The sequence below is a fragment of the Pogona vitticeps genome, chromosome 12, assembly GCF_051106095.1.
Source record: "Pogona vitticeps strain Pit_001003342236 chromosome 12, PviZW2.1, whole genome shotgun sequence".
Lineage (NCBI taxonomy): Eukaryota > Metazoa > Chordata > Lepidosauria > Squamata > Agamidae > Pogona > Pogona vitticeps.
Window position 1 is genome coordinate 9,527,550 of NC_135794.1, and position 23,728 is coordinate 9,551,277.

A 23,728-nucleotide genomic window follows, 5' to 3' on the forward strand; every position below is an offset into this window, starting at 1 on the left:
TTCCCCACCACCACCTTTGGGGGAGGGGGGTTAGGATTGTCAATACATGGCAGTCGTGTTAGGAAAATGAAGTGTCTTTGGGTATAGCTGGCTGGAGGGAAGAAAAAAAATAGTTTTGTGTCCCGGCCATTTTGCTACTGTGGTGATGCTCAGTCATCTACAGAAATGCACAGCCGATCCAGAGAATCCCTGATTGAAACACGCCCTGTGTCCCCTTTCCCTCCCCCACCCCCACCCCTTCGCCCTTCTTTTCATTGAGGACACAGCAAGACCTGAAGAAAGGCTACATGGACAGCAAGATCCTCCCAAAGGGAACCTTGCCAGCACAGAATCTCCCGTCCTTGGCTGCCGTCCGGTCGGTCGCAAAAGTGCGTTCCTCGAGGCGAGGTCACCGGTGAGACTCCAAGCCGAGAGGCGCCGCTGGAAGGCCGGAGAACGCCAGACCAGCCCTTCCTGGGTTTCCAGCTCAGAGGGACCAACTGGTGGAGGGCTCGACGCTGGGGGTGCCCCTGGAGGAGGTAGGGCTTGGGGAGCAGTGGGAGGAGCTGCTGCTACCGCCACCGGTGCTCTGCGTGCTGGATCCGGCAATGAGGTGGACAACAGGCTTCTGGGCAAAGAGGACCCCTGTAGGGCAGGAACAGGCAAAGAAAATTAGGAAGCCAAAAAAGGGGGGGGGGAACAAAAGGAGGTCCTCTGGGAAAAAATGGACCTCCTCAAGACAGACCATGAGAAAATTAACAGCCAAATAGTATCTAAACTACTCCAGGTGGAGTTATTTGGAATCATTTTTCCACCAGAGCTCAGCAATTCTGCAGCCTGGCAGATGGAAAGGGAGACAGTGTGTGTAAGAGACCTCTTTTTCGGGTTTGTTTGGCCCAGTTGTGATCTGGTTCCATTTTGGACTCTGCTAGGACTTTGCATTTATTTTTATTTTAAAATTCTATTAAACAAAATCATACAAACAAAACACGTAACAACCATTCCTCCCCCTCAAGCCCCATTCCCCTTCCAAAATTGCATTGACTCTTGCAAAGGTATATTAATACATAATCAATGAATTCTCCCCATATATCTATAAACATATTCTTACTTATCAACCACTTTTCAACTTTAATATTACGTATTAATTTGACATTAATAGCTATATCCAAAACCTCTCTATAGCATTTATTTAACTGAAAATTATACATTGATTTCGAATTCCTAGCTAGAGTTAGTCTTGCGTTTAATAAATTAGAAATTAAGTCTTTAGTTGTCCAATTACATGGCTCCCTATCAAATATTGATAAAAGTGCTATTAGAGGACATAACTCTAAACTTAATTTTATTTTCTTTAACTTTATTTCATTTACTTCCTCAAAGATTAATTGACAAAATTTCAATATATTCTCACGGTCCCACCACATATCAAAATAAGTACCCATTTTCCAACCACCTTTCCAACACAACCTGGAATAATTAATATCTATTTTATTTAATCTCACCAGTTAAATATCATCTCCAAACTACCCTGTGAACATTTTCCTTTATCTTATTTATTTATTTATTTATTTATTTATTTATTTATTTATTTATTTATTTATTTATTTATTTATTTATTTATTTATTTATTTATTTATTTATTTATTTATTTATTTATTTATTTATTTATTTATTTATTTATTTATTTATTGGACTTATATACCACCCCATAGCGCTATAAGCACTCTCCGGGCGGTTTACAATTTTTAATTATGCAGGCTACACATTGCCCCCCCAGCAAGCTGGGTACTCATTTTACCGACCTCGGAAGGATGGAAGGCTGAGTCAACCTTGAGCCGGCTACCTGGGATTTGAACCCCAGGTCGTGAGCACAGTTTTAGCTGCAGTACAGCGTTTTAACCACTGCGCCACGAGGCTCTTCAGACACAGATTTCAGTATTCTTCTATCCCATATATTTTTCCAAACCCAGTACTTATTTTCTGATCACAGATTGTACTCCCATAATGTTCTGAGCAAATCTGCTTCCAGCAATAATTTATAAATTTTACTTACTGTCCCTTTCATTACCTTATTTTCACCAGTGCCCTCTTTTTGTAATGCTACTACTCCAAAATTCATGATTTCTCTACATTTGCCATTTCTTTTTTACCCAATCCTTTGTCCACTGCTCTAACTGAATAAGTTTAAATATATTCTATCCATTCCTAACACTTCTTTTGTTTGCTCTTTATTTCCCATTTTTTCTATCCAATATTTTATCCTAACTTGTGTCTTTCTTAATATATTTTTGATCCTCCTTTTCAGGTTTCTTGAATTTCCCCAACTCTACCACTGGATACAGTAGAGAAACTGATGGATTAAGTATTTTTCTAAACTTATTCTAAATTAAAACCATATTTTAAAATAAAGGATTTTCAGTATTTTTACTGTTACTATATGCTATAAAAAGAATGTTTTCAGTGGTCATATATAATTCTTCTGTTTCGCTATTAAAGCACATTAGTTTAATAGATGGAAGTATAATATCAAGCATATGTCTTATCTGATTGGCTATATAATATAACCAGAAACATAAATACAGCCGTTCTACTTTTTGAAAATTATACTCTCTTGTTATTGATTTTTATCTCCATTATAAAATTTATTAATCATATTTTGCCAGTCTTTAAACTCTTCTTCAGTTTTCTTATCAGTGACATCATAAATAAGAAAAATTTCTTGGGCAAAAACGTCATTTTACATACTGCTGTTCCACCAACTCATGAAAGTCCAATTTTCTTAAAAACGTCTAACTTAATTTTTATTTATTTCTTCAGTTTTTAAAAATTCTCTTCTTTCGATCTTTCTAAATTTGCTGGAATATTTATACCTAACTACTCCATAGAGTTTTGAATATTAATATCAAATTCTTTTCTAGTTATTTCTACTTCATCTTTATTATAATTAAACATTACCACCTTGGATATATGCCAATTTATCTAATGCTGTTATCTCTCCAAATTCTTTGAAATACGACTTTACCCTATCCATAACCATTAATGGGTTTTCTCTTGTTAATAAAGTGTCATCAGCAAATAAACTAATTTATTTATCTTCTCTAATGACATTTGCTAACAATTCTATAACTTAAAAAAGCAATACTGGGGAAAGAGGACATCCTTGTCTAGTAACCACGGCCTAGGAGATACCACTTTGCATGGGACAGAGGGAAAATTAGAACATTTTATTGTCCTCCTTTGGACAAGTTACCTTCCTAGACTGCAACTCCCAGAAAGCCCAGCATGGCTTGGGAGGATTCTCAAAAGAAATACAAAAATGTACTGTTGGGAGAGAGACACATGAAAAGTGTGGATGAATGTTTGTGCAGCCATGTAAGAAATTTGTAAAGGGATACAGAAAAAGGACAAGTCAAACCCAAGACTGGAAAAACAAGAAAATAAACAGAAACATGAACTTGACAGACTCTATATTCCCTATTCTGGGCACTCGAGAAGTGTTGAAGTGGGAGATTACTTTCTCTGTGCTACTGCTCCCTTCAGAGCAGAGCATGGGAATGCGCCTGGAGACTCTGCTGCCTATCTTGGCAATGACGTCTGTCTCCTTATGTTGAATATCTAATGCAATATCCTTACGTATATTTAATGGCTGAAGTCTTATTGCTTAGCCTAGTGATTTGCAATTACAGTAAGTCTATTGAATCAGTGGGGCTTTGGTTGAGTCCTCTGTAAATTCCACTGATTCAGGGATCAGCTTACCTCGGCTAAGCTACAGAACTTCCACCAGTATGTGATGCAAATTTCACATCATCTTCATATTCATAGTTATGAGGCCAGCTCATCACCTGGTGGCCAGCCATTTTGGTAAGGGGCCTGTCCTGTCTCCATTTAGCTAGACTGGCTTTCAGAAATGCAGTCCCCCCTCCCCCCCGTGATCATATCCAAAAGCAGAGAGATACCTTTCTATCTGACCATCTACAAATTCCTTCTGCGCATCTGAGTGCTTCCTAATTTTGAAAAATCACTGAAATATTGGCAGCCTTTAGCGTATATGCCAGATGTGGAGAAGGAATTTGAGTGGGAATTCAATGGTCAAAACAAAAGGGATGGCTTAAATTTTTCTGCCTGCTAGATTTTCAGGGATACCACCAAGCTCAAAACCCTCCCTGATATGCAGAAGCAGTTACTCTCTCACCAGCATAGATTGTGCCATTGATCTCCACTGACATATTAATGCTCCCAAAGCCAGATGGGGTCCAGTTCAATGCTGCCGCAGTTGCTGCCGAATCTGATTTATCCTCTGGTTGTGGGGGTTGGGGGAGAGAGAAAAAAAGACTAGAGTGAGTTAGAGTATGCTTGCTCCATTCCTTTGTATTCCCTGAGATAGCAGCTCAGCTTGAAAATGCCTCTCCTGCCCCCTATTCCTTGGCTGATCCATTTTTTTTTGCCTCAGTCCACAAATTTAAAATCTCAGAGAAATTAATCATAGGCCAAAATTCTGTTGCTTAGTCTAGTAAAATGCACTAGAGCACGCCCATTGAATCAATGGGGATTTAGTGATTTAACTCCAACTTACTATGCTAAAGTAAGTCACAATTAGAGTAGGCCTATATGAAAGAATGAAAATTAGAGATGACCCACCAAATTCCCACTGATTCAATGGACCTTCTCTAGTGCAATCTACCACACCAAGCAACAGGTTTTTAACCACAGAATGGTATATTTGAAAGGGGCTGCTAGAGTATCCAATTCAACCATTGACAATGCACGAAATTATCGAATGCTACAGTGCCTGCAGAGTGGTGCTGAGGAAGCAAAAAGCTTCCAGCTGTTGGATGTCATTCATAGTGGATTTAAAAAACAGTAGTGGTCCAGGTTTTGTTTCGGGTCTAAAGCACCATGTGATACAGAGACTGTAAAGCAGGTAGATTTTGCCCCTCCACACATACCAACCATACATGCCTTTAAGCCAGAAAGATAGCCTCTGAATCCACAGGGGTCCATCAGATTAGTGAATGGCCACAACAGATTCTATCTGAAGCAGTGGTGTCTGCATCTTCTTCACCTCTTGCCCAACTGGCAGACAGACCATCAGTCCCAAAGTGAAATCTAGTTGTCTCTTGAGACTTCTGATGCTAGTGCTATACCAGTGTAGTTTGCTGGGCTAGCGCTGCAGGCAGCTCAGCTCCATCCTGTTTGATTGAAAGAGGGTCAGGAGCAAGGTATGAGGAAGAAGATAAAAAGCTGCTTTCTACCACGTCAGGTACTTGGCCCACCTAGGCCAGTACTGTCAACTCTGGCTGGCAGCAATGCCTCTCCAGATTTCAGGCAAGGTTCTTTCTTAGTCCTACCTAACGATTCTTAATAAACCTTGTCATCTTTCATTGAAGTCCTAACAGAGCATAACCTCTGTATATAAGGAGAGCCACACTATCCGTTCAGGTGGGTAGCAGGTGATTCAGGAGGCCCAAATGAGGCCCAAAGTCTGTCGTTTTTGCCTATGCCTTATCCCTTCTTGGTGCTAATATTGGATAAGGCAGGTCCTGGACTGGAGACAATTTGCCCTGCTCTCTAGCCAACGAAAGGTGAAAAAGCAGATGACAACAAAGCAAGACCACAGCTCACCTCGGCCATTGATTTTGATCTTCATGGGCAGCTGCCGTGCCATGCTGAAGAGGTTCCGCTGAAAAGCCTGTTGGACAAACCGCTGCTCTTCCTCGGTCATGCGGGCAATCTTTTCTGCCGGCTCACCAGATTCTAGCCTCTCCCTCAGCTGCTCCAGGGTGGCCGTTCTGGCTGCTGCTATGGTGGCCTGTTGATTAGCCAAGGACACAGGCATGGCAATGCGATTTGGCGTGGACACACTCAAAGGGATGCTGTCACCTGGAAAAACAAGTGGGTAAATCAGACCCCCAGCAAAGCACTCTCCTTGCAAGGAGGAGCTGTTGCAACAGTTAAGGCTTTCATGGCCGGGATCTAATGGTTGTTGTGGGCTTTTCGGGCTCTTTGGCCGTGTTCTGAAGGTTGTTCTTCCTAACGTTTCGCCAGTCTCTGTGGCCGGCATCTTCAGAGGACAGCATCTTCAGAGGATAGCCAAAGCACAGAGTGCTGTCCTCTGAAGAGGCCGGCCACAGAGACTGGTGAAACGTTAGGAAGAACAACCTTCAGAACACGGCCAAAGATCCCGAAAAACCCACAACAACCAGTTAAAACTATCATGAATTAAAAAGCAGCACACAAAGAGTGCACGTCGTTGCTGTTTACAAATCAAGTGACTAACTCAACGAAGAATGCAGATCCTTCAATCATGGCAGGGATACCAAAACTATCCTTGATTAGCCAGCCAAGAAGTCTTGGGGGAAACTGGCCAAAGCATATAGCCCAGTACCCTATTATCATGAGTCCCAAACAGAGCAGATACACTGACTCAGACACTGAGTGGTCGGCAACAAGACATGGACCATGGAACTTAAGAGAATAAGGAGAGCCCTACTGAGAGTAAAGGCCTCTCTCGTCCAACCCTCTGTGCACACCGCAGTCAATCAGTTGCCTCCACGAATCCCACACACAGGGCAGGAGCACGGACTGCATCCTTCACCTTCTGTTCCCTAGAAGGTAGCACCAGTGAGCCATTGTGACTAGCAACTTTTGCTTGGTTGCTTCTTTCTTTAGAAAAAAAAATTAAAAAAAACTGTAGCACTGAAGGCGTACTATAACAGTATTATAAAAACTGTGCACGCATGGTGTGAAGACATCCTGTGTATTTATGATGTTTATATACTGCAATTTAGGCAAATAGATCCCAGTGTGGTTTAATATGAGGCTCCAATAAAATATCAAAACGGGCAACGCAAAAAGAATTTTCCAAATTCACCACAACTCTCTAATCAACTCAGACAGCAGGATGACTAACCCAATTATAGTGTTTAAAACCCAGCTCCCTTTCAGGCCTTAAGCATTCATTTCATCTAGCAGGTCTGAGATTTTTGTTTTTTAAAGTCTCAATCTAGTGCCAAGGAAGTAGTAACACAAGTGTTGGGCCCCTTCCCTAATTTCATAAAGAAATAAGCTTCAGCTTAATTTCTTATGGTGATAGGAACTCAGAGCTCTGTGTGTGTGTGTGTGTGTGTGTGTGTGTGTGTGTGTGTGCGTGCGTGCGTGCGTGCGCATGCACACCTAGCATTCCCAGACCTCCCCAACCAAAGCATCCCCTTCCCCTAAGCTCTGGCAGATGCTGGTTGAAACAGGAGAAGAAAGTCCTTAAAGGCATCTGGATGAACAGCAGTGAGGAGGTAGCATAAACAGAGAAGAGAAAGGGAAGCAGAAAGCAAGAGCGGTGGGGTGGGTGGAAAATAAGTTGATTCTGATCAACAGAAAAAAAAAGAGACCGCAAGTACAGCTGAGAGCGACTGGATTTTTTTTTTTTTGGAGCACCTAAGAAATGGGTTGCCCCTCTACTTGACAGCACAACAGTTCCTATACAGTGGGGTCTTGACTTGAGAACTTAATCCGTATTGGAAGGCGGTTCTCAAGTCAAAAAGTTCTCAGGTCAAATCTGCATTTCCCATAGGAATGCATTGAAAACCATTTGATCCGTATCTGCTCTTTTCCGTCCATAGAAACTAATGGGAAGCTGCTATTCTGCCTTCGACCACTAGAGGGGGATGTTTTGTTTCTTTTTTCCTTAGGTCAAGAAAGGTTCAGGGAAGGCAGGGAAAATACAGTCCAGGCAGTACAGTACCAGGCAGTCTGAAGACTCCCAATCCACTCTCCAAACGCTGGGAGGAGTGAGGAAGCAGACAGGCACCCTCTTCACTGGCCAACAGTTAACTGAAAGTTCACATTTTGCACTTTCCCTGCCTCCCACGTGGTTTTTTTCAGTTCTTAACTCAAATCTAAGTACTTAAGTCAAGTCAATATTTTCCTACGAGAGTGGTTCTTAAGTCAAAATGTTCTTAACTCGAGCCTTTCTTAAGTCAAGACCCCACTGTACCAGGCAGTCCGAAGACTGTCTCCCAATCCACTCTCTAAACGCTGGGAGGAGTGAGGAAGCAGACAGGCACCCTTTTCACTGGCCAACAGTTAACTGAAAGTTCAAATTTTGCACTTTCCCTGCCTCCCACGTGGTTATTTTTCAGTTCTTAACTCAAATCTAAGTACTTAAGTCAAGTCAATATTTTCCTGTGAGAGCGGTTCTTAAGTCAAAATGTTCTTAACTCAAGCCGTTCTTAAGTCAAGACCGCACTGTACCATGTTGCAAACTTGAAAATGATTTAGGTATGTAACTTTGTCACAAGGCTTGACAAGCATTAAATTCAGAATGTGAGAGGCTGGAGTGTTTTTTTTTTGGTCCAGTCTCTGCAGCAGCCTAGTGCCTACTGGGTGATACCCGTCTGCCAACGCTCAATCCACCTAATCTTTCCCAAAGTCAGCACCTGGCTGCATACATTACAACCCAGGTAGCCGGGCTGACCTTTCCTGAGAGCACCTGCTGGAGACAGGTGAGTGTTTGTGGTTCCGCTGCTGGGGGTGAGGCTAACGATGGGGAAGCGGATCTTTGGAGGACACAGAAGAGAAGGAGGTCCTGTCGCAGCAGGCGAGTAACTGAACAAGGAGGAGCTGTAACTGGGCCGCCGGCCCTCCCTCCTGTTGCCGTCAATGGCTGCCTGCAGCTCAGCAGGAGAACTTAGGGACTTCTTCTCACATTCATAGGCATAGAGGTACTTCATATACCTGGTGGGGAGAAGAAAGAAAACAAACAGAGGCAAAGACGTCACTTGACAGGGTTCTGCATTTGAAAACAGAAGGGGTACATTCTAAACCAAGAACCATCACAGAATTAAGTAAATATTACACAACACCATGGTTAATGCTACCTCTAGTTAAAAAACTGCATCATGGTTGGAAATTACAGGCATACAGCAGAGGGTGGTTTAGAACTGCTTGTTGTTTTCGTTTTCCACCTCACTTTTCTAAGTTCACTCCTGTCTCCCTGGTGCAGCAGCCACCTGAGGCACAGCAACATCCCTAAACAGTGTCTTGACATTAATGCATAAATCAAAGCTATGATTCACAAACTGTGATTTACAAACCAGCTTCAATGCATTCTTCAATAACCTGGTTCGGCAATTACTCGCAGATGTCGCTTTGTAAGCTTCCCTAAGTTCAGATGTAATGTCAAGCCACCGTTTGGCACTGTCTGAATGCAACCACAGTTTACTAATCAAGAGAGAACAAAAACAAATATGTATGAAAAAATGCTATTAAAGAAAAGCAGATGGCAACGCGAAGGGAAGGAAATTGGTACAGTATAATGCCTTAACAGGCCAATCAACTACCAGATGGAAGTGTAATCTGACTCAATTCATGTATCTGACTTAAATAAATGAAATAAATCTGTTAATCTTAACAGTACCGTGGTTTTGTTTTTGCTTTTTCATTAGATGGTAGAACAGACTAAGCATGGCTGATTATTTCAAAATTAAAAAGTAGTTGAACAAATGCTCTATTTGAAAAGCTGAATATGAACAGGTATGTAGATATATCAAATTATTTTGTACACCAAATGTAGAAAGGGCTGGATTTATACCTTATTCATCAAAATGGAACTTATATGAGCCTCAGGGTTTTCTATTCCCTACAATTCTACCAGCACAGCAACTGGAAGATTTTGTATCTTCCTATCTTCCTTCCTTCCTCCTTTAAACTGCAATTTTAAACCATTAAAGCACAGTTACAACTGTGGTCAATCTTAACTATGGTTGGTTGAAAGAAGTCCACCTCTCAAGCCATGCTTTGGAGTTAGCTTGATGATAATAAGACACAATTAAGCTTAAAAACTGTCAGGTTTCAATAAAATTCCTAAAAGAGGCTAATAAAAGACACAATAGGTCATCTTTCTAAATGATGCACATTCAAGACTGGACAGTGCTTGAGTGGGAGAATGCTCCAATGAATTGCCATGTATTTGATAAGTGATTATTTAATGTGATATATTAGAAAAGAAAGAAGAAAAAGAAGGCAAAGGTACATCTTGTTATTGGCTACCTCTGCCTCAGCAATGTTTATTTCTCGCACACACACTCAGTTCCAGTTTGCAGTATGCAGAGAGGTGTACACCTTAGATTGTGGAAGACTTCAGGACTTACTGGGTGCGAAGTGTAAATGCAGCACTGGTGATGGAAGTGGGCAGGTTAAGGCCTTTGGTGATCTCCCTCCAGATTTTTTTGTTGATGATTTCCACCAGCCCTCCTTTCTCCGTCACCAGCTTGTACAGCATGTAGAGGTCAAGGATCTGCTTTGCCATAATGGGGATACGGTTGATTGGTGTTCCTGAAGCCAAATGCAAGACAAAACAAGCAAGCAAACAAAATCACCCGCAAGAAGTTAAAAACACACACAAAGTCAAAACCACAATAAGGCTGCAACTGGGCCATACACCTAGAACCGCCTCTCTTAACACCTTTGTGACGTGACAGATTCTTTCTTTTCAACACCTTCCACAGAGTCTACCTTTCTCATAAAGCCTCTGCCCCATTCTAAGGCTGAATGACAGGCACCATCTTCCTGTTCTTTCTTCCTTTGGTTGCCTTCCTTGTGCTGAGATATATTACTACTCAGTAACCCGTTATTTTGCTGTTATGGTAAAATAGTGTGCTTTAGACTAGAATTGCATGCATGCCACTGGCCATAGCTGTAAAATATAAGATTACCTTTCCTCAAAGGAAAACAGGGTTCTAATTCTTACAGAAGCTGACCTAAGACCCCTGGGTTTCTTAAATTGTGGCTAAAGAACACAACAAAAGCCGATGTTCTGTTCCTGGCATACGTTTTCCCTCAAGGTAGCTTCCCCCAATGCTCCCCAAATCAAACAAACAAAGAGCCCTACACCTAGGCAACAGCTTCAGAAAAATACAGTGGTGCCTCACTTAACGGGCGCCCCATTTAATGACGAATCCGCATAGCGATGAAGATTTTGCGACTGCAAAAGCGATCGCATTGCGATGTTTTTAATGGGAAAAAATTGCTTTGCGACAATCGGTTCGCTGTTTCGCTTCCCATTATCGCATAGCGATGATTTTCCAACAGCTGATCAGCGGTTCCAAAATGGCCACCGGGTAAAAAAATGGCCACCCACTGTGTTTTCGCCCGCATTCCTCGCTTACTGGGCAGCGAAAATGGCCACCATATGGAGGATTTTCACTTTAAGGTGAGTCTGAAGCCCATAGGAACGCATTAAATGGATTTTAATACATTCCTATGGGCTTTTTATTTTCGCATAGCGACAAAATCGCTTTGCAGCGATTTTTGCTGCACGGATTATCATCGCTATGCGGGGCACCACTGTAAAAGACAGTGGTTTGGGACCCAGATCTGTGGCAGAAATGTGCAGACGTCATTACATTCAGAGTAGTGCAGTTAGGGTTTGGGCTGAAGAGTATGAATCTCCTTTTAAAAAAACACAGCTCCTAGGATAGTGCAGACAGCATGGCCAGGACTCTCAGACAGATGGGTTGTGTAATCCCAGTTCTTATACTCTCCATCTAGTCTGAGGAGCTTTCCTATCTAAAGACTTTCAAGATTTCCAGAACTAACCTGGTGCCATCTGCAGAACTGCTGGAGGTGGCTACATTTTCAGGGGCAAAGCTTTAACATGTCAATATTTTGGATTACAACTCCCATCACCCACTGGCCATGCAAGCTGAAGGATTATGGAAGTTGCTGTCCAAAGAAAATCATTTTTCCAAGCTCTGGTCCCATGACTTCCAACCAACTTGAGTTGACTTTTCTTACCTCTGCAGCCTTTCTGTTTTAGCATTACATCTGTAACTCAGAGGATGATAAACTGGGCATATACAACTGGGTTACACTTATTATTTACACACACACACACACACACAGAGAGAGAGAGAGAGAGAGAGAGAGAGAGAGAGAGAGACTCCTATCCATCCATCCATCCATCTCTTCAGCAAAGTGGTGCTAATTTCTTGATTCTGTCTGATTGCTGTAGTCATGAAAGTATCATGATCTAAGCAGGTTTAAAATAGACTATCAGGACTGCAAAGTTTCTATCTTTGCTCTAATATGTCAGGAATTTAGAAACAATTGTAAAACCTTGTATAGGAGGTCTGGGTGGAATACTGAGAAAACAATAGCAGCATGCTCCAGACTGAAGTACACATGGTAATCAAAACACATGCCCCCCCCAGTAAAATTATTAAATCCATCATTTAAAAGTATCTAGCTGCATTATGCTACGTGGTGGTGCTGTGGGCTAAACCGCAGAAGCCTGTGCTACAGGGTCAGAAGACCAAGCAGTCGTAAGATCGAATCCACATGACGGAGTGAGCGCCCGTTGCTTGTCCCAGCTCCTGCCAACCTAGCGGTTTGAAAGCATGCAAATGTGAGTAGATTAATAGGGACCACCTCGGAAGTCGCACTGGCCATGTGACCACGGAACATTGTCTTCGGACAAAACGCTGGCTCTATGGCTTGGAAACGGGGATGAGCACCGCCCCCTAGAGTCAAACACAACTGGACAAAAATTGCCAAGGGGAACCTTTACCTTTACCTAGCTGCATTATTGGGCATTAAAAAGTAGTTGGCTTGATCTCTACAAGATTTCTACACAATCTTGAGCACACTTTAATATTCTTTATAAGCACCCTACAATTAAAGTTGCTGCAATTTCCTTCTAACCAAGGTAGGAAGGAGGTAACTTCCTGCTTCTCATCCCCTTGGAGAGGAGTGGCTTTTTCTCACATTGAAACCCATGCCGCTCTTGAAATCGACATGTTTGTTTGCACATAAGTTTTTATTTTCATGAGCCAAGCAGACCTCAAACTGCAATGCATGGGGTAACATCACGGCGACAACATTTCAATTTCAAAACTGTTTTTTCTCTAAAATGAAGAACTAAGTGGGAAAAGCCTTCATATTGAGAAACACATGAGAAGTATGTGGATGCAGGGGGGGGGGAGACTGTTCACCTCACTTCTGGTCTTTTTTCTATGCTCCTTGGGTGCAGATTGTTAAAGCTATAGTTCAAAGAGGCAACGGTTCCAACCTCGGCTGGCAATAAAGACAGCTACAGGCCTTCGCCTGAAAGGCGTGTTAAGAATCAGGAGTTTTACAGCACACCAGCTATCGCCATGTGAGAAAGTTCTTTTGAAGTCTGGCCGTAATGTTGATTTCATGACTGTTCCAATCTCCAGCAGTCAAAGAAATGTGTTTATCATCCCATGAAGGGCAGCATCCTGGCTGCCATGCAGCCTCAGGTTTTTTATGTTTTTGGCAGCTGTGGCTCAATTTCCCTCTCTGTTCGACTGAACCTTCCATTGGCCAAACTCATAAATCCATTCTCCTTAAGTCCCCCCACAATGTTTCAAAGAGGAAAAGAACAGGCTCAGTATTCTTTAAGCTTGTGAAGACAATGCACGGGGCCATGTTGTCATCAAGGAAAGAAGCTGGCTCTATATGTTGAAGAACACAACAAAACTTAGAGCTGTGTTTTTGTTTTAAATTCACAGGCACTGAAATAATGCATAAATAATAAGAGAAAAACAACAAACCAATCAAGCTACAGAGAGAGAGAGAAAAAAGAGGGAGGAACAGTCTTGCTTAAGATTTAACAGATTTATTTTAACATTTTTCTGGGCTCACTGTCTGCCTTTTCATATGCAAGGAATACAGTACTCAGCCCACAAGCACAGTAGTCATGGTTATGGGGGATTGGATATGAGTGAAACAAGACGCAGAGAACTACAACTGTATGATTAACAGCCCCATCATGATAACCACTGTGTATATAAATCTATGACTCTGATCTGTGGCTTTTAAAGTTTGGCCATAATGTTGGTGAAACAGATAGCAATCCACAGCAACTCTTGCTAAGATAGTTCTGTTAAAGTGCTGTAATATTTTTTTTTGTTTTGTTATACTGAACTGGACTAAAATGGATATAGTTTTAAGAGTACAAACTCTCCTGCCAGCTCCTATCTCAAGCACAGCCTATATACCCCAAGCCACAGCTGAACCAAAATACATTTCCTGAATTCATGTCACTGTAACAGAAGAATCTGAACTCAAGAAGCTTGTAAGAGAGTCAGTACAACAACTCCTGTATCTGTAACAGCAACTAGGGATGGAGAGAGGAATGGGACAGAAGGGTTGAAAGCAAGCTTTGGAAGGCAGAGAAAAGGTTTAGCCATATTCTGGTGATCTTATTAGTTATAAAGGGGAATAAAGACACTGGAACACAATTTGTACCATTAGCAGATTCTGTGACACGTAATGTCTGAAACAAACCCAAATACTATTTGAAATTACCTAAATGAACAGTGACCATCTGTATGTTCAACGCAGTTGCCTTCACATAGGGTAGGAAGCAAACAGAAGCATACAAAAAAATCTGATCTGAAAGATTACTTCAATTTTTAACTATCTCAAAGCTTAAGAGCTTACGGTATATAGTTAACTTCTTTTCCAGCAGTCACTTAAAGTACTCTACCGGTTTAGAGCGCTGTGTTTAAATAATCTAGCCAACAAAATCTTAGAAATATATGCACAGGGCAAAATAGGAAATGCCACAGAGGGCACATCATATATAAAGGCTGGTTTGACAGGAAAGGATGAAAAATCCCCAACCAAACATGACAAACACTGCCCACGGAACAGATTTCCTGTAAACTGCAATACCGCTCCAAAGCAGAAAACAATCATAACCCTTAATACTCTCTGCTGCAACCAGGATAAGAAAATTCCCACTTTTTTTCCCTTGAATATTCTTTTGTGCTCCCCATATTCTTAATGCCAAACAGCCTGTCACATTCTCATGATGTTCTATTTAAAAGCATCCCTTACCAGAGTTTTGAAATTTCCTCCTCTAAAGTAATAGAATATTCTTATAGGCTCAGAAGAGGAGTTGAACCAACCCAGTATTCCAGCCTTAAACAGTGGCCAAATCCAGATGTTTCCTCTTGCATTTGTCTACTGTCTGTATGTAAGAGCGTGTCTACTGACCAGATATTCGGTCAGACGACAAAGCCAAGTAGCCCAGAACCTTGATTACTGTACATAGAGGCCACGCAGAAGCCTCTGGGAAGCTCGCAGGCAGGGTGTGGCTAGCAGCTCCAGTCCACCCTTTTAAGTCTGGTGTCTCATTTGACTCCAGCATTCTGTGAGCTTTCCACAACCACTGAGCACACTCAGTCCTAACTAGGCTGTTTTGGATCATCTTCCCCCAACTGGCTTAAAGGCAGTGGTTCCCAAACTTGGGTGGTCCAGGTGTTCTTGCACTGCAATTCCCAGAAATCCTGGCCAGCACAGTCCAAGAACACCTGGGTTACCCAAGGTTGGGAACTACTGGCTTAAGGTCTTCACCTTCTTCTATCTATACTTTTGCAAACTTTAGAGTTACCCCAAATCAGCTGATAACTCTCTCTTGTACACAGGGGCAGGCTGTTTCAGTTGCGTCAACAACGGTACCTGTAACCTGACATCAGAGTCCCGAATCCAACATACCACTGAATGAAACTTAGTCCCCACTACTGGCAATCCTTTGAGTTGCTAGGTGTTCCTAGAGTAGATTTTTGAGGCACATGGAGAATGGCAAGAAATCAACCCTCCTACTATAAGTGCTGCCCTGTCAGTGGAAGTTCAGCTTTTAACTCTGTCCAGAGGGAACGATTCTCCCTCACAACAAGAGCGCTTCTTTGTCCTCCTTTGCCGGGAAGTATCCCATAACATGACAAGAAATAATAATAATAATAATAATAATAATAATAATAATAATAATAATAATAATAATAATAATAATAATAATAATAATAATAATAATAATAATAATAATAATAATAATAATAATAATAAGAAGAAGAAGAAGAAGAAGAAGAAGAAGAAGAAGAAGAAGAACAACAACAACAACAACAACAACAACAACAAAACAACAACAACAACAACAACAACAACAGTAGTAGTAGTTGAAAAAAAAAGTTGCTTTCAAGAAGTGCTCAAAACTGATTTTTCATTTTGTTTTGTTTCCCTTGCAACATATATGACAGAAAGAGCTATGTTCCAAAATACAATAGGAGAAAAAGCTGAGAGAACAAACAACAACAAAAGGGAATGCAGCCCCTATATTTAATTGTTGTACAAGTATTCTCCTCATCACCCAATCTTTTAAAACTTTTGTGATGGGACTGCAAAATCTGAGCCAGCGCTTCAATGCAGGGTATGAGAACTATTGCTGAGCTTTCTGGAGCCAACAGTTGAGTGCCACCAACAGGGTGGATAAAAATCAGTGTTTTTTTTTTTAATTGATTTTAAAAAACAATTAAAAATTTTAAATGGATTTTTAAATTTAAATTATCAAAACCCCTTTTTTAAAAACATTGAAATCATGATTTAAATCAATTTGATTCAAATCAAATCCACCCTGACCACTGCCTGTGTAAATCACCCAGGGAGCCTAATGGAGTTCACACTCAAATTCTACCCTTCTCTTGCTTTCACAAAGCAGATGTAAATTAATTCAGGAGTTTCCTCATCATTTTTCTGCTGTTGTGGGCACTCTCTGTAACTGAGAAATGAAGAGAGAGAACTAGATGCGTGAAAACATTAACAAAGATTAAATCCCAGCATGCATGGCTTGTGAATTGCAGTATATATATGCACTACTGGGCTCCCTGTGGCCTCCTGAGTGGCTAATTAGCCACCCACTCTTCCCCAATCCAATTTAGTGAATGGTATTAACTCATCACTAAGTAAGCTTGATCCACTGACCAGATGGGAGGGATGGGCAGAGAGTGAAAGGGGAGGTGACTCATAAAAAAGAAAAAGGGGTCACATTAAATGCTAATCCATACCTTCACTGTATGTACTGCTGTTAGATTAAAACTGCTTGAGGAGTATATGTGAGTCAGCTATAGACCCCTGGCTAGTGAGGCCCTTAGCCAGATGCAGCATATGCTAGCCAGAGCTCAGGAAAACCTGAATGCTAGAATGCCAGAAGTGAAATCTTGGGAGTTAACCTGTACCAACTTTTGCAGCAGTTCCCAGCATCAAATGTACCGCTAGTATCAACTGACCAAGGGCTAACAAAAACTATTCTTTATCCTTTCTTAACCTTTTATCCCACAAGATTTATGACAGTTTTTTAATCCTTTCAAAGCAGTGTATTTATTAACCAGAGCCTTTTATTCATTGCTATTTTTAAATGTGTTCTTAGCATCTCAATTTTTAAAAACACTTTCATAAACTGCCGGAAGAATGCTAAATGGCTAATGGAGAGAGCATGGGGAATATATTGTAAAAACAAATGGTGAAGAACTGTGGCAGCCTCTGCAAACCATCCCATATCTGGGAGCTGAATACTTAAAGGACTTGACCAGCCTTACAATCAGGGGTGGCATGCCCTCCAGGTGTCTTCTTACAGCTCCTTTCCACTATGAGAAACCTCTAGGACTACCAGTTTTCGATTAGTGCCCATTTGGGCACTTCCTGTTTATATTTAAAAACAAGAGCAGAAAACTCTTTTCTGGGGCTTCTGCAGCCCAAGGTGGAGGCTGGAGTCAAACAATTGAAAAGAATATTGTTCTCTCACAAAGATAATGTAAGGATTCCTGAGATAAAACTGGTGGCATCTTCTGAATGTCTTCAATAATACACCAACAGCCAGAAATACAATGGTAAAACAACCAGTTTAAGAGAATAGCTGAAAGCCTGCATACAGTTTATGAACTAGTGAAAGGAAAAGTGTTTTTAATTTTATGGGAAGCTACAATTAAAGACTCCTGAACATAAAAAAGACCCTAAGACTCGGTAAAACTTTTCTAAAATCCACCAACTCTTTGTACATGTATTCTTAAGGTTAACAAACTAAACCAGGTTAACATCAACTAGTACCTTCTTCTGTTCAGGGAGCCCACACTGTTCTATGGCTGGTCCAGGCTAAAACTTGCTGAATGTTTATTGTTTCAAAACTTCATAGCATGATCCAGTTTTCTAATAATGTCTTCCAATGGCTTTGAAGTCTAAGCATCCAAATCAAGAGAGTAAGAGTCTGCATGCAGCATTCCAGGTAGTTCTAGAATACTCTTAGGAAAGAAAGCTACAACCGAGACCTAAAGTTTGCATTCCCATATATGTGTGCATTTCCATATACAGTGGTGCCCCGCATAGCGACGTTAATCCATTCCAGATTAATCGTCGCTATCCAGAAACATCGCAATGTGGGCGGGAAAACCCCATAGAAACGCATTAAACTTCGTTTAATGCGTTCCTATGGGGCGAAAACTCAACGTTATGGAAAGATCCTCCATAGCGCTGCCATTTTCGCCGCCTCGGTAAGCGAGGGCAGCGCGCCAAAATGGTTGTAGCGGCCATTTTGGGCACCTGGTGCCCATTTTGGAACTGCCGATCAGCTGTTTTAGAAACACTGCAATGCGAAGATCGGTAAGTGAAACGCTTATTGATCATCGCAATGCGATGTTTTGCCCATTAAAACAATGCAATTCAATCACATTAGCAATCTCAAAAAGTAGATCGCTATGCGGATTCGTCATTCAACGGTGCGTTCGTTACGCGAGGCACCACTGTACAGTGGTGCCGCGCATAATGATGATAATCCGTTCCAGAAAAATCGTCACTATACGGATTCGTCGCTATGCGGAAAAAAAGGCCATAGGAATGCATTAAAACACGTTTAATGCGTTCCTATGGGCAAAAAACTCACCGTTATGCGAAAATCCTCCATACGGCTGCCTTTTTCGCTGCCCGGTAAGCGAGGAATCCGGGCAAAAACACAGCGGGCGGCCATTTCTTTTACCCAGCAGCCATTTTGGAACCGACGATCAGCTGTTCTAAAAACATCGCTCTGCGAAAATCGGTAAGCGAAACAGCTTACCGATCGAACATCGCAATGTGATCACAAAAACGATCGCAAAAAAAGTGCCACTATGCGGATTCATTGTTAAACAAAGCGCTCATTAAGCGAGGCACCACTGTATGCATTTCCATGCATATATGTATTTATATGGAAATGCATATATGTATTTTTCATATATGCCTACGTGTCTTTATATACTATCAATTGAAAATGCCCGCAGGATTTACTAATATAAAAGGACGGATTTTAAATAAAATAAAATCAGACTTATGGTGTCAAAATGAGACAATACAGTAGTAGTATATTAAAAACCAGCAATAAAATGTAAGCATGTTTTTTTTTTTTAAAAACTCATCAACTATTAAATGCCTGGTAGAAGAAGCATATGGTTTCTAATGCTGCCTACAAGAATGCCAGGCAGATTGCCATGGGAGGGCATTCTGCAGATAGAGCCATTATTAAAACAACAAGTTCACTCGTAACCATCTGTCACACCACTGTGGGTGGAAGCATCTCGTGACTTTACAGACATATGTGAGCAAATACTCAATCAGGTATACTGGTCCTAAGCCACTTAGAATTAGAGGTCAGCACCAATACTTTGTACTGAGTCCATAAAACGACTGATAATACACCTCTATACAGTATCTCTCTCCTGCACATGCTTTCAGCTGGTGCCAGATTTTGCTTTTGCCATCTCACTGCCCTTTCTTTCTAAAGCAACTTTGGTTTTTGTGCACCATCCTACACACCACTGAGAGACAATTCCCATTACAGTACTTTCACACTGGAGGCTGTGAGACCTTCAGTCTCACAATATCCCTATGAGGCAGACTATGCTGAGAGAGACAGTGATTTTCCAAAGGTTAGTTTGTTCCACAGCCACTGAGGGTTTTTTATCAGCTTCCCGGCAACCAAACCCACAATATTAGCAAGCAATCCATACTGTAGATGCTGCTTAATGCTACACCTAGCATGCATTCTCTATCGTTCACCATGGATTTATAGAATTTGTTACCATTGGGGAAGGGGGGGATCACCAGATCTGACAGCCTGGCCTGCTCTGATGGACTTCTACTCTTTTGGTTGAAGACTGTGATGAAAATATTACATAACACTAGCAACAAAGACAACCACCTTTTAAAACATGCGCTAACCTTCAAAACTTTGTATGAAGAAGTTTAGTTTGGTTTGTATTATTCTCTGGGCAGAGATTACAAATTTTTGAAGACAGTTCTCTGATTTGAAAACCAGATTATAAGTTTTTTAAAAAAACTACTAAAAACAAACACACAAATGACACATATGCTAGTGGGTTAAAATGTTGCTTGTCTTTTTGCAGCTTTATCTTCTTTAATTAATAAAAGACTGAACTACTGTTTTATAAATTGTTACTCCTACTTTGTTTATTATACCATTTGCTACTCTGAGGACCCCTGAGGTTAAAAAACTGTATTTAAAAAACAAACAAACCTGTCAATAAATCTGACAAGGACCAACTATTATTTCAGAAAATATTTATCAAAGTAAAGAGGAGGGATAACAGTGAGCTTGGGATCCACTGCCTTTGAATGGATCCTGGTGCTCTCCAGGAATAGCAAAATTAAAACACGGCAACACATACATATTTTGTCAGCTAGCCTTATTAATAAAAAATCAGAATTCTTTTGGGCGCACAACTTCGCACCCAGTGCCCATTTGTTTTCTCAACATGCACTAGAAGCTCCCTTGCAGGAGCTGCTGGACAGGGTCTTCGTGGTGGTGGCATCCTGGCTGAGGAACATTCTTTCCAAAGATGCTCAGATGGCATCTGCTTCCACGACTTTCTGGTGATAACAAGGTGAAGGTCCCTCCACCTGCACAAGGTTTCAGTTGGCGCTAGACATTATTCTTGCCATCTCACTGCTTTTATTTCTCCTTTTAATGTTGCTGTTCCTTTGATTCAGCTGAACATCCAGCCGTTCCATTTTAAATTCCTGGTGACATTTATATTCTTGGAGACTGAACTTTGGAAGTTTTATCTAGCAGGTGAGGCCAGAACACACAATTTTAAAATGAAACGAACAACAACAAAAAGCGAACACGTTAGGAAATCGAGAGCCTTTCACTCACAGACAGCATGAAAAGGTTCCGTGTCAGCTCCTAACCCCCATCATCCCCCCCCCCCGACTTCTGGCAGCATTCTGGTAGGAAGTAAAAGGCGATAAGTCTTTATTGGGAGCCCTCTGTGTTGAACAGGAAAGCTGAAAAACGAGCATCATGGGACCGAGGGAGGCAGAGGCTGAGCAGGTCCTTTCACAGCTGGCTGCAAGGCTTGTCAGAGCCCATGATGGATTACTGTCATCTGGCAGTGTGGGGATTAATGATCTTGGGGTCAGAGGGGAGAATTCCAGAGGGGAAGGTCAGTGACCGGGGGCATGGCATGAGACTTGTTGCCTTTTGATGGCAAACTCATTTTTACTGTATTTTCCAAAATGCCTCTCTATTCCAAGCAGGCCTGCACAAGAAGCTCTCAGATTCCAGCTAGTCAGATGGAGGGCCCTAGCCCATTTCCGCTGCCCCTTGAATTCCTTATACCTTTTCCATTTCGTTAACAGAGCAACCCCCATCTCGCCCCCTTTCTTCACTCCTGCTGCCACATGATCCCAAGCCACCTCACCTCTGATACAGAGTAATCAGAATCAGAAGGAGCCTTGGACACAGATAATAAACAGCAGCCCGAGGAGTCTGCCTTTAGATTCAGAAAACTAGAAAGGGCATTCTTCTCCCCACTTCTGAGCCAAGAAACCATTATGACAACACGTCTATAACCTAGAATGATGAATAGTTCCCTGAGGAACCAGGCTGACTGGTTTAAAACTGAACACTAGGTGGCACTCATAAACATGGCCCATGCTTGAAATACAGTGGTGCCTCGCTTTACGATTTCCCCGCATTACGACAAATCCGCTTAACGATGATCTTTTTGCGATCGCAAAACGATGGTCTGAATGGGGGAATTTCACTTTGCGATGATCGGTTCCCTGCTTCGGGAACCGATTCTTCGCAAAACTACGTTTTTCTAACAGCTGATTGGCGGTTTCAAAATGGCCGCCAGGTGATTAAAATGGCACCCCGCTGTGTTTAGGGATGGATTCCTTGCTATACAGACAGTGAAAATGGCCACCGTATGGAGGATCTTCGCTGGACGGTGGGTTTTTACCCCAATGGAACGAATTGAACGGGTTTCAATGTGTTTCAATTGGGTTTTTATTTTCGCTTTACGATGTTTTCGCTTAACAGCGATTTTCCTGGAACGGATTATTGTCATTAAACGAGGCACCACTGTATTCCAAAAGTGGGACTCTGGGAGAGAATCAAGCAAACTGCTAGGATAAATGGAGCTTGTTTTCCAGTTCTGCCCCTTGTTGTCCAAGCCTCCAAAAGTGGGACGAAACTAACATACTTATGAAATTCAATGCTACAAGAGGTGGAGGAGAAAGCGGCAGCCATGGGTCTTGATCTTTAGAATGGGACTAGACCACTTTCAGAGCCTGCATGGTGTTGTGGTTAAGAGAGCTTCAGCTGAGGCCACAAAGATCCAGCTTCAAATCCCAACTCTGTTACAAAACTCACTGGGAGATATTGGGCTTACCATAGCCTCTCGGCCTAAGCAATCATGCAGGCTGCTGTAAGGATTAAACTAGGTGAGTGATGTTACGAACAGCACCTTGAGAGTGGGATTAAACCTGTACTATTAATAACAAGAAATGTAGGAAGCGTCATGCTAGTGAGTTATACTGCTGACCAGTATTGTCCATGCTGACTGGCAGTGGTTCTCCAGGAGTTCAGGGTGGATTTACCCTTAGCCTCACTTGGGAGACTGAAAACAGAAACTTTGTTATGCACAAGAGGTGCTCTACTACTGAGCTAATAATTTCTCTCCTACATACAGCAGTGCCTCGCTTGATGACATTAATTCGTTCCAGAGAAATTGTTGCAGAGTGAAAACGTCGTAAAGCGAAATAAAAAAGCCCATTGAAATGCATTGAAAACAGTTCCAATGGGCTGAAAACTCACCATCCAGCGAAGATCCTCCATAGGGGTGGCCATTTTCCATGCCTGTGCAGTGAGGAATCCATCCCTAAGCACAGCGGGGGGCCATTTTCTTCAGCCGGCAGCCATTTTGAAACCTGACGATCAGCTGTTTTTGATCGTCGTAAAGCGAAAATCGGTTCCCGAAGCAGGGAACCAATCATCGCAAAGCGGAAAAACCTCATTCAAACCATCGTTTTGCAATCGCAAAAACATTGTCGTGAAGCAGATTCGTCGTTAAATGGGGTAATCATAAAGCAGGGCACGACTGTATCACTAACAAATAACACTGTTATATTTCATGTTTCTTGTTGAAATGCTTGCACAGACTAACATGGCTACAACTCTGAAAGCAAAGATAATACTAAGAAATAACTAATCAGTGGTTCTCCGTCTTTGTTATGGTCCTTGCCAACTAATCAATATCCCACAGAAACTGAGTCCTACACCATGACAGAAACAAAAAGCTCACTCTTTCAAAGAAGTGCATTTATAAGTTTATAGACTTTCTGTTGTTATATGCATAATGTATGTTAAGAGTGTGTACACTTGGAAGGTGGATGTCAGGGGATCTGAAAGGATAGCTACAGTCCAGAGTTACTGCTAGCCTCACGAAAGATTACATATGGATTCTCCGTGACAGTAGGATCAGTAAGAGACAGCATGGCATGGCATGCTCGCAGGAAGGAATGGAAACCGAGGAACCCTAAACTGATGGTTGTTGTGGGTTTTTCGGGCTCTTTGGCCGTGTTCTGAAGGTTGTTCTTCCTAACGTTTCACCAGTCTCTA

At 41.8% G+C, this 23,728-nt stretch overlaps 1 protein-coding gene across 1 annotated transcript in view; it reads right to left on the bottom strand.

Moving 5' to 3' along the window:
- Positions 1-329: 329 nt before the first annotated feature.
- The window catches only part of ARID3B (AT-rich interaction domain 3B), a 51,109-nt gene continuing 27,710 nt past the window's right edge, over positions 330-23,728 (bottom strand). The window contains exons 4-8 of the mRNA XM_072982140.2: positions 10,128-10,311; positions 8,453-8,712; positions 5,605-5,862; positions 4,175-4,279; positions 330-624 (exon numbers count right to left, since the gene is read on the bottom strand). Of these exons, the coding sequence (XP_072838241.2) occupies positions 467-624; positions 4,175-4,279; positions 5,605-5,862; positions 8,453-8,712; positions 10,128-10,311 (965 nt within the window). The 3' untranslated portion in view covers positions 330-466. The remainder of the gene's footprint in view (positions 625-4,174; positions 4,280-5,604; positions 5,863-8,452; positions 8,713-10,127; positions 10,312-23,728) is intronic.